We start from the raw sequence: 11,841 nt of genomic DNA on the forward strand, positions 1-11,841 counted from the left end.
CAGGTTGAATGTGGAGTATTAGGAGAGCCTTTTGCATGTCAAGGTACAGGAAGCAGAGTTCACCCTGCACTGCTACCTACATTTACCTGCTAGAAGTAAAAATTAGTTACGTGGAAATGATTATCATATATATTTTTCTCTCTTCCTTTTGAATGTACACAATGTAACAAGAGTGACAGACCTGAAATTACAATCACCAAACAAACCCAAGATAGTTGTTGTCCACTTTCATTGGCAAATACAGCACAGAGGACATTGTCTGCGAATTGGGATGTCATCAAAGAGGAGGTGGTGGAGGCTCATTTCCTTTATTACTCTCTTTTAAATTTAGGTTTTCTAAAGCAACATCTAAAGGCATAATATCTACACAGCCCATAGCACCAAAATCTGCCATCTCCCCCCGTTCGTCCTCGTCTGAGGACGAGCTCTCTTCACGCACTAATGTCGACAGAAGCAGCTCTTGCACAAACAGGCTGCGGTCTGCTCGCTCGCTTTCCATGCACTGGCGCTCTGTCTCAGACATCTTAGGATCATTCAACCTGTGAGGGTCAAAAAGAAAAGACTATTGGTAAAAGTCAATCAGCAAGGGCATGGCCAACTTCCACAGTGCGTCCGTGGTCAAGCTTATTTATAGGAGGCGAAATTCAGAACCTCAGATGTTATCACCTGATCCCCTGGCTGTAACTCAGAATCTTAATTGTTAGGATAATAATTCTCCACACCTGGAGTAAAACTGTTATCCTAACGTGAAAATTTATGCTTTAAGTAGATTCAGTAAGAAAAAGAATTTAGACTTCTTCCAGTCTCTTCAGAGTTAACTGAGGTAAAAAATTTTCTACAAACAGATTAGATTCTTGAGAAGGTAGTGATGTTCTTAATCAGAATTCCATCTGCGGGTAGTGAAAAGAGGAAAGCAGCAACCTTATAAAATATGTTGTCAACTCTATGAACTAACACTTCATTTACTATGAGGCCCGAACTGGACAGTGCCTGGCTACCTACAGGGAATACTTAAGTCAAGGACTTGAGGAAAGAATTCTGATTGAATGGGGCAAATATGGAGTCAGATTTTTAAGATTCTCAGGGATTTGAGACTTTCTGGAGACACTGAGGCCAGATGACCCTCTGAAACCACTGCCCTTAGGAAATGTTTTAAACCTTGAATCAAAACTACCCTCTGGAAAAAAAAAACACAAAACAAAAAACAAACAAAAAAACCCCTACCCTCTGGAAAAAAAATATATATCTTTTCCCCAGATAAGAGTTGAGCTTGATTAGAAGAAAAATGTCTTCATTAAACAGGAAATGTTCTTTTACAGAATCACCTATCTGTGATGAAACTGACAACAGCATTTGAAAGCATCAGGGCCAGTTTGTGCTGATGGTATGGAAAAGGTTGTCAAGCATGGTGGTGCCCCAGTGAAGACTGTAGCCACATCAGGGGGCTGCACACACAGAATTGTTGATGCAGTGTAGATTTCCTTGTCTATATTTTCACACACATACAAAACTCAACACATGAAGGGACTAGTAGTTATCCTGTCACAAAATCAAACTCTACAATGATTAGCACAGTCAACTTAAAAAAAGAACCATAAAAAAAAAAATCCCACCCTAGGAGCTCTGGTGGCCTACAGGAAAGAAGCTGCACTGCAATCCAAAGGTATGTGGTTCGAATCCACCAGATGCTCTGCTGGAGAAGGAGGGGCAATCTCCTGTACAAGTCAGATTCAATTTGACGACACACACACACACACACACACACAAAATTTTAAGGGAAAAAAAAAACCAACAAAAAACCAAATAATCAAACCCTACCCCAACCCCAAAACCCCCAACAAACCCCAAGTGTTCACTTTCTCTATTACTTTCATCTAGTTTTTCCAGCAATGAAGTGTATCCAACAGTCTGACCTGTCAGAAAGCACACCCACACCTTTGATGATTTTCCTTCACTCCTAAGGCAGACCACGGATGGGGCAAACAGTTCTCACCAGGTCGTGAAACCTGACTCATCTGTATGGAGACCGTCCAGGTGTTAGCAACTACTTCTAGCTTGTTTAATGTCTTTAAAAATGTGATTTCTTTTTTTTTTTTTTAAAAAATTTCTGCTACGTTTCAGCACTGATTTTATTTCTGCATTGTGAGTGATAGAGAAAGAAAGGAAACTAACTGGAATTCTGGGGTGGAGAAAGTAAAAGAATAAGGAAAAGATGATGACAAGAGAAGGCCCCTAGGACACACACAGGCACAAAGCCAGCCAGTGTCAAGGCTCTGCCCCCAGCACCATCCTCTAGACAATGGAGGCTGCAGGTAACAGCTCAGAGCACTGAGCAATGAACCATGAGCCACAACTTTTTCCAAGTGCTTTTCACACATATGACCCCTTCCAGTTTCTACCCTCTTCTATGGAGTCGGGTTCTATTATTATTATTAGCATTTCACAAGAGAACACTGAAGTAGAGGTTAAGCAACTTGCTAAAAATCTCACTGCAATTAAGTTAAGAAGAATGGAATTATTAGATACACATCTTAGAAAATGAATCCATTTAATCAACAATGAACGAAGGGGATGAAAGACCATACTTGATGGGCAGGCTTAAACCCCTGACAGGCCAACGTCACCTGGATGGAGAAAGAACTACAGAGCTGTAGGATTTCCAAACAGGTTATCTGGAGTTATTACTCAAAGACTGGACTCTGTTTCATAACCTTAAACAGCCATTATCAAAAAGGTCAACCATGTGGGACCTCAAAGATGTGTTCCTCGCAATCAGTTTCAGGAATGACTACTGGCCAGAGATCAAAGATAAGGGTTCAGCTCTACAGCTACCACACAGTAGCCAAAAAATCAAAGACTAGGATTTCTCCTAGGAAGGACCTCAGCCATTCTCCTAGCATTGACCACTCACATGCATTTGAAGTTCTGAGAAGGGTTTTTCCTGCACCATAAAGGTATATCCCTCAGATATGATACAGTGAGAATATTTTCTGGGAAGTCATGACAATCCTTACAGAGATGAAATGAAGGCATGAAAAATGGTCTGTAAATGGCCAAGTTCTACATAAATAAATGTTAAGTTACTTGATCAAAAGCTACTTTTCTCTTGCTTGGATCAATAATCACCATCCTTGGTACTTAAAAAAAATAATCCTTGGTACTAGCAGTCAGGACATCAGGAGACATTGCATTGGGCAAGACTGCTATCAGGGACCTCTCCAAATTACTAATAAGTAATCGGGTCAGTCTGAAGACTAAAGTGTACCTGATTCAGGACATGGTCTTTTCAATTACGTGGTACCCATCTAAGAGATGGACAATAAAAGGCTGATAAATGAAGAGTTGATGCCTTTGAGCTATGGCGTTGGAGGAGAGAGCTGAATACCTTATGAACAGCCAAAAGACATGTCTTGGGAAAAGTGCAGCTAGAACAGAATGCTCTTAGGAGACAAAGATTGTGAAGCTTTGCCTCACATACTTTGGGTCTGTAGCTAGGAGAAGCTATTCCTTGGAGAAGGACATCATGCTTGGAAAAGTCAGCAAAAGTGAGGAAAATCCTCAATGAGATAGACTGACACAGTTACTGCAGTAATGGCTCAAGTGTGTCAGCGATGGAGAGGATGGCACAGGACAGGACAGGGTGCAGATCTGCTGTTTACAGGGTTGCTATGAATTGTAGTGGACTCAAAGGCACTTAACAACAGCAATAAACAACTCCATCAAATAATGAGTGGGGGCTTCAGAGAAGCTGGGCACTTATGTCTTGGGAGCTGCGGTCATGTTGCTTCTGGGTGCTAAGCTGGTTCTAACCTTGGTGACCCTTGGTGCAGAAACTCTGTCAATCCATTTCAATGAGGATCTTCCTCTTTATGCTGACCTTCTACTTAACCAAGCATGGTATCTGTCCTCAAGGTCTAGACCTCCAGATAACAGGTACAAACTATCTGTGATGAAGTGTCTCCAAGGAGCATTCTGGCTGTATTTCTTCCAGAGAGATCTGTCTATCCTTCTAGCAGTCCACAGCTTATTCAACACTCCTCATCAGTATCATAATTCAAAGGTATTTCTTCGTCTTTGGTCTTCCTCATTCATTGTCCAATGTTCACAGTAAAAGTATCAAGGCTTATGTCAGGCAAACTTTAGTCTTCAAAGTGACAGCTTTACTTTCTAACAATTTAAAGAAGTCTCTTGCAGAAGACGTGCCCAGTAAGTTTCATTTCTTGGCTGCTATTTCCATGGGTATTTACATAGGTTCAAAAAAAAAGGAAATCGTGGCAACACCAATGTCTTTGTACCTTGTGTAGAATAACTGTCTAGAGGAAATCCCAAAGTAAGTCCATAGAGTTCTGGGCTTTAAAAATGGAATAGCACAGTTTTATATATCAATATCTTGTTCTTATTTGCAACAGACAATATGACTCAATTCTTCCTGGGCTGATGCTTTGTCTTGGGTCCTTGTAGTCCAATGTAGTCATTGTTTACCATTTTTATTCCCCCCCCCTCGCCCCAGCCCTATCCCTTAGTTACCCTTCTGTTTCACTATAGTGGTCTTGTCTTCTGGAGTATTGTTCTTTTGTGGTGAGTTAGTCCACTCAACATAATGCTCTCTAGACTTAATCATGCCGTGTCGTATTTTATAAATACTCCGTTGTTCTTTAGTGCTGTATAGTAAAAGGGAGAAGAGATGTGGAAGGAGGAAGAGGAAATAACTAGGACAGCATAGATCCAGTAGGTGGGTGGGGTGAAGGAATAGGCAAGGGGCAGGGGGACTTGAGGTAGGAAAAGTAATAGATCAGTAGTAATTACATAAAACATAATGCACAAAAATGATTATATAAATTGTACACAAATGGAACAATGTATATAAATGATTGTATAAAAGTGAATAATGGTATTAAAAAAAAAGGGCACAATTCCAAATTGGCAATGGCAAGACATGATGAAATGAGTTCATATGGCTTCTTTCCTTGGTTTTTGAGAAGAAAAAAAAAAGGATGAGATATTTGCCTCCTATCTGCTATACGTCAGAAAGCTGGGTAATGACTAGGAATGACAGAAGGAGAATTGCTGTCTTTTGAGTGTGGTGCTGGGGAAAATACTAATGTAGTTGATAGGAGAACAAACAGGTTCGTCCTAGAGAGGGTGAAACTAGACTGCTCCTTGGAGGCAAGGATTCTGAAGCTTCATCTGACATATCTTGGGCATGGTGCAAGGAGGAACCAATCCTTGGAGAGGGACATTATGCTTGGGAGGGTGAAGGGTCGGTGCAAGAGAGGAAGACCCTCAACGCGATGGATTGATTCAGTGACTAGGGTAATGAGGGTAGGTATGTCAGAGAACAATAAGGTTGGCACAGGATAGAGCAGGGTTCAGATGCTGTACAAAGGGTCACTATGAGTCACAAGCGACTTGACAGCACATAACAACACAATAAGCCCTGAGGAGTTACCTTTGCTCAGTTTTGTACTTCTAGTGTTTGCTCCTTGGGTCTAGGTTGAATGACACTCCTTGGATAAGTACCCAAGCCCGGAGCAGTGAAAGACTATGCAAATGAGACTATTATAACCCACCATGATGCAGTTGAGGCTTACTGACAGTCCTGGCCTAGCGGGAGTGCCATGCATTGAAACTAATGAATATATACAGCTGAATGAGATAGGACTAAGAAAGAAGCAGAAAGAGAAAGGGGGTCCAGGAGTGCCTATCAGAGCTGTAAGATAGGTCAAACGTTGTAACACTAAAGACAGAAGCAGAGTCTGGTAACAGACCACAGACCCAAGAGGATCCTGTCCTGAGAGGTCTATGAGGATGCCTGTCCTCAGAGGATAAAGAAGCCTTCCTTGTTTTCATGGGGGACTGTGTTCTCACCCCCAATATGTGTCTGTGCCATGATTATATGTTGCAAATGCTGACCTCTATGGGATTGTTGTGTAGTAACTGCAGTTACACACTAATTGTGGTTGTGTGCCTTTCAGTGGGAATCAACCCATAGCTGACCCTTTCAGAAGCAGTAAATCACAGAGGAAGAATAAAGAGATTGCCCATCCTTCTCCCGCATAACGTAATTAGAGTGGTAAAAATACCCTTGACCTGATATGACATAAGGGGAATTTCCCTGGGGTGTGGCCTATACTACCTCTTGTCTAAGAAAAATAAAAGTGGGGGTGGTGAGAGAGGGAGGTGGGAAGGATGGATGGCACTTTCATTACCACCAAAAAAGAAGGAAGAGAGAGTTTTCTTGACCCAGGGCCACTTGCCAGGAACTCTGTCACAAAGATGGGGCTGAGACCCATGGTAATCTCCAAGGAATGCTGGTCTCACAGATGTTCAAGAGACAAAAACATTCTTCTAGGGCTGATACAGAAACACCTCTCTTTAGAGCAGCCACACTGGATTTAGACTTCTAGCCTTCTACTGTGAAAGAATAGATGTGTTTGTCAAACCCACCCACTAGTGGTCTTTCTCTTACGCCACATTAGAGAACTAAGACAACGAAGGTGGAGCAAAGAAAGCCTCCTGCACTGGAGGAGGTAGACTGGGTGTACATGCTTCTTAGTGTCGGCTGATGTCTCCTGATCCTGACCCTGAGCTGTACCCTATTATTTCCTTAATAACATCAGTTAAGATTGTATTAAGTGGTAAGGATGGTATGGGAGTTCTGTGTAGCCATGATCAAAAGATTAATGAACTCAGAAGAACAGTAGAGTGCTGTGGGAGGGCCAGACGGTATCAAAACTGGGGACAAGGCTAGGGAGTGGAGGTCTATCTGATTTTCACCTCACGGAAGCCAGCTTTGAGCTGATCCTGTCATTACCCTCTGTAAAGGCAGACATATCTTTACTACTTTTACTACTGTTACTACTGTTACTTCTCCTGTTTTACCCAGAGCTGGGCAGTCTAAAGTATTTGAGTTGGAATGAACTGCATTTGCCACCTGTTAGGTTTTTTTCCTTTTGGAGGAGGGTTTACATCTTATTGTTAGTAATATGTACTATACAGCTTTGCAGTGTATGATGTGAAGTTATCATTCTCAGACATTTGCTTGCAGATGTCCAAAGACTGGATTTATAAAGGTACCTTTAACAAAAATAATTTAAAAAGTATTCAACTTAGGTCAAAAGTAAGCAGGAACCACCAGGATGGAACCCTGTGGTAAGTAAGGGACTACCCATGTACATGTTGTTGTTAGGAGCTGTCAAGTTGAGTACAACTCATAGTGATCCTATGAACAGCCAACTTGGGCCCTGGCCTATCCCGTGCCATCATCTCTGACACACTTGAGCTCACTGTGTCAATCTTGTACGGGGCTTTGCTTCTCCTTCTCTGACCCTCCATCTTTCCAAGCATGACTTCCTTTTCCAAGGAATAGCCTTGTTTAGCTACATGCCCAAACTATGAAAGATGAAGCTTCATCATTTTTGCCTCCAAGGAGCTCTCTGCCTACATATATACATACTGTCCACAAAAGACTTTCTGAGGTAATAAAAAAATAAATATCCCACTGGAAATATGCTTATTATCTTTAACAAATGATAATCATGAGTCTTATTATCTTAAGATTCTAGAGCAGACAACACATATCTCATTATTACATTTAATCCTCAAAACATTTCTTTCTGATGAGGCAAAGTTATGAAGGCTAAAACTGAGGTTTGGAGAAATGAAGGGACTTGTTTCAGATAGACAAGCAGTAAGTGGCACAGCCAGGGCTGACACACAGTGGTGCGTGACACACAAATATTCTTATTCTACCTCCATGATTATTTAAAATTATGTACCTGAGCTACAGCACTAAAACAGGTATTAACTAAAAAGCATTAAAAAAACCTCCTGCAGGATATTCTAACATCTCAATGAATTAACGAACTGTCACATAAATTATTTTGTAGATAATTGATGTATTTTACTTTTTCTTCATTTTATTCCCTTCTCCCTTGGTTCCATTAAAACATCCAAATTAGTCCAAGCTGAACTTACATGTGATCTTAAAAAAATTCTTTAGATTCTTAAAAGTCACCAAAAAATGCTTAAGATTTTGGCAGAGGAATATATTCAATTGCTATTAATAGTTTCAGAAGCAAAACAAGAACTCTGCTACATCTAGTGGAGTTCTTTACTGTATAAGCAGGTAGCAAAACAGTTTTTATTATAGTTACTTTTGTGCCCTAAACATAGGAAGGGAGCTCTGGTGGCCTAGCAGCAAGAAGCTGCACTGCAATCCGGAAGAAATGCTGTTTGAGGCCACCAGCAGCTCCGTCTTGAGAAGGATGGGAAATTTCATCCTGTGCAATTAACTGTTTCTGACAGTTCAGAGCACACAACAACATAAGAATGTAAATCTAGTATATTTATAGATAATGAGGGGAAAAACACCTTACAGTAGGAAATTCTCTTTTCTATTTTTTAATATTTCACAGCAGACTGAAACTGGCAAAAGAAAGCAATGGTGATTATGATAATTGCCGCTCTTAGGTGCCACTGAGTCAAGCACAACTCATAACCACCCTGTGAACAAGACCGAAATCCTGCCCCATGCAGCGCCAGCATGATCTGTCATGTGCTAGTCCATGGCCGTAGTCACTGTGCCATGTGTCACTGTAGACCATCCCCTTGAGGGTCTCTCTCTTGTCTTCTGACTGTCTATAAATTCATGTTAGTTGATGCCATTATATGAGAGTAAGAGGACCAGCACTGCCACTTTATCTAAAACCACCCATAGTTCATATTCTTGGGAAACAGTAAATACACAGCATTGAGTGTTGATGGATTGCTCAACACCAGAGTCTGCAAGAACGTATATAAATACACACACAAAAGAGAAAAGATTGTTTCAGGCAGTCCACTGCCAATAATAAAACACTAATTCTCAAACTCAACTGTGTTAATAAATGTTCTACCTTGTTAAGAGAAACTGGGAATTCTGGATGGTCTGCTGACTGTTTTCTGTGCTGGCTGTGTTGGCTGTGGCAGTAGACTGTGTGACTGTAGTGGTGACACTGCTCGTGTTAGTGCGCCGGGTTGCGTTGCGTGCCGTCTCCAGTTGTTGCCGTGCTGCCTGTGCATGCTGCCGTTCCAGCTGCAGCTGCATTTGCAGTTGTTGTAACTGAGAAGCGGAAGGGCCAGAAGAGTTAAGCTGTCCTCCTGCAGAGCGTCTCACTCCTGATAACTGAGATAAAAGCTCTGCCAAGAGAAAGGGAGATGATTAAAGTCCACTCAAGTACCCAGGAAAACAATACACTGCAGAGAATAGGAAAGGGTATTGTCATTGTGGACAGACAGGTATTCATTCTGTTGCCATGAAATATTCTTTAGAATGGCTTCTGCAGGTGCTAAGGGATACATGTATGGTTAAGTGAAACAGTAATCCAAATATAATTTCAAATTTGTTTTAAGCAAAAGACTTAATAGAAAGGACTTTTAAAAATTGATTTGACCAGTAGACTGATTTATTCAATTCTCTCTTGTATTTTAGTTTATGAAAAGTTTCCTCTATTGGTCTAATTATAATATATGCTCACTTTGTTTACTATATTCCCAGGTCTGGTGGCACAGTTGGTTGGGAGTTGTACTGTCAATGCTGAAGCAGGTGGTTTCACTTCACCAGCTGCTCCTCAGGAGAAAGATAGGCAATCTCCTCCGTGAGATTTATGGCCTCTGAAAACCCGCTGGAGGATCATCCACGGGTCAGTTTCCAACTCCATGGTAAGGAGTTTGAGGTGGGTGTGTATAAATATACATACATATAAAGGTATGTTTGTGTATAGGTAGAAAATGCAAACATCCATTATTCAAATTAGCCCCAAGACGCCGGGGTCATCACTCATTGTGTCCCCTGACCACCTGCCTCCATTTTTTTCCCCACTCATCTTATCTGGCATCACTGTTTGAAAGTTGCCACTCGTCAATTTCTTCCCAAGAACTTGCTGCTCCTGACCTTACAGGCGACCTACAGCTCGTCAGGACCCAGATTCTCCCATTTCATGAAGGCTGCACTCACCCAGAGTGATGTGGACTTTGTCCAGCATGCTCACTTCAGTAAGTTGCAGTAACTGGCTTTGGCCACATGGGAATTCCATGGAGCTTACATGGAAAACAGTGCCTCATTCATTCCTGTATCAGTAGATGCTCTTACTAGTGAACTCCTGGTAACAGGGCCAGGTTCTGGGTTTCTTCCCTGTCACTGCTACCTTATCCCAGGGATCCTTGGGCCTCTCTTTCAAAGAATGTGTCACTGTTGTAAATGAATTTTTACTGATGAGGTGGAAGAAAAAAGTAAGCTGGTAATGGAGAGAATTTCTTCCTCCCTAACTCTGCTCATTGTTTTGTGAATAAGCACACTTGGAACTGAAAGTTTTATATGCTCCTTAATTTCCCAGTTTTAAAGAATACTTATGATATTGTTCATCATGCTTTCCACGCCAACACCCCACCATGTAGACACACCTGAGGGGCTGCTGGTTTACCACAGGCGTGTGGTTCTGAGCACCTGTCTGCCCATGCATCTCTCGGGTTCTCAGTCTGCAGCCATTTCTGACCATCTGTTCTGACTCTCAACCCAGGCTCTGTGGCCGGCTTCCCAGGTTTGCTGCATGCTAGACCACTGGCTTAGCCTTTAAGTGTGTCTATGTATTTTTTTTGTTTGTTTGTTTAACGACATATCCCAAGTTACAATATGCAGTTTTCAGTCTTTTTGACAACAAGGCAAGGACATTTTTAAACGGGAAAAATTTAATCCTTCCTGCCTAACCATCTGAAATTTCTCTAACAGTGCTCCGTAGATGGCGTGGAGCAAAGCCTTGAACTGTTTCAACACTGCTCTTACAAACACTGTAGGAACGAATAGTCAACTCCAAACCCAGGCCCGTTGGAATCCCGTGACTGTCAATGAGCACACAGAAAGAAAACCATGTGACTGCTGATGCTGTAAAGACACAGCACCCTAGAAGGTTTTCAATTCTGTAATATTTTATGATTTTTGAATGTTTCAAAAGAGGCTTAAAACGCAAGACATCATTTTTCTGTCATCCTGTGGCCCTAAAGACATGTGGAAATGCCAGAGCATCAGAATTACTTTATGTCTGGTGTCTGCTTTCAATGCATTTCACACTTAATTCAGGGAGAAGGCTAGAAACACAAACTCAACAAAAAACATCTTCCATATGCACCCATGCCACCATTTCCTTTATTGATGTATAACTTACCAGCTATAGGATCCATGGCTTCCCTATTGCTTGGAGAATATGAACTCTGAGAAGAAGAAAGTCCACCAGTGGAACTGCTAGTAAAGTGCATGTTTGATCTACGCGCACGAGGGCCTCCTAATCCCCGGCCAGGGTGAAACATTCTACGTACATGGCGAACACCACTCGATTCATCATAACTCAGAAGTTAAGGAAAAGTTGAAAGGATTTCAAAGGGATGAAAAACATTAATTGAGTTCTTGCTAGATTTTCTAAACGGTAAGCTATTTAAAAAGCACATTTAAGAGAGCGACGCAGCGCCAGCGAGAGCTAGGCAGCGCCAGTGAGAGCGACGCAGCGTGAGAACGCTGCTGCCAGAGGGGGTTCCACCGCGAGAGCCTGGAAGACACCCGGGAAGAACAACAGCCAGCCACCGACCGCGGAACTCCAGAGGAGCGAAGATTGTGAGACCCCAGAGGAACGAAGACTACCCGACACTGTGTGACCCCCCTGCAACCCACACCTGTGTGACCCTTAACACACAGGATGCTGCTGCATAAACCCCCAGCAGCGCCCAAGCCCCGCCCCCACATCTTGGTGATAGTGTCCAAGCCCTGCGTTCCTTACCCTCTAGTCCCTTGCTTTCCTCCCCTTCCCCCAC

The 11,841-nt window shown here is 42.1% G+C and overlaps 1 protein-coding gene across 1 annotated transcript in view; it reads right to left on the reverse strand.

Annotated features, from left to right (window-relative positions):
• Window positions 1-277: 277 nt before the first annotated feature.
• LOC102873348 (E3 ubiquitin-protein ligase KCMF1-like) overlaps window positions 278-11,841 on the reverse strand; it is a 54,619-nt gene continuing 43,055 nt past the window's right edge. Inside the window, exons 5-7 of the mRNA XM_006900398.1 lie at window positions 11,202-11,376; window positions 8,898-9,180; window positions 278-539 (exon numbers count right to left, since the gene is read on the reverse strand). Of these exons, the coding sequence (XP_006900460.1) occupies window positions 278-539; window positions 8,898-9,180; window positions 11,202-11,376 (720 nt within the window). The remainder of the gene's footprint in view (window positions 540-8,897; window positions 9,181-11,201; window positions 11,377-11,841) is intronic.

The sequence above is a fragment of the Elephantulus edwardii genome, unplaced genomic scaffold, assembly GCF_000299155.1.
Source record: "Elephantulus edwardii isolate Elephantulus edwardi_28Jun2011 unplaced genomic scaffold, EleEdw1.0 scaffold00283, whole genome shotgun sequence".
In the NCBI taxonomy this organism is placed as follows: Eukaryota; Metazoa; Chordata; class Mammalia; order Macroscelidea; family Macroscelididae; genus Elephantulus; species Elephantulus edwardii.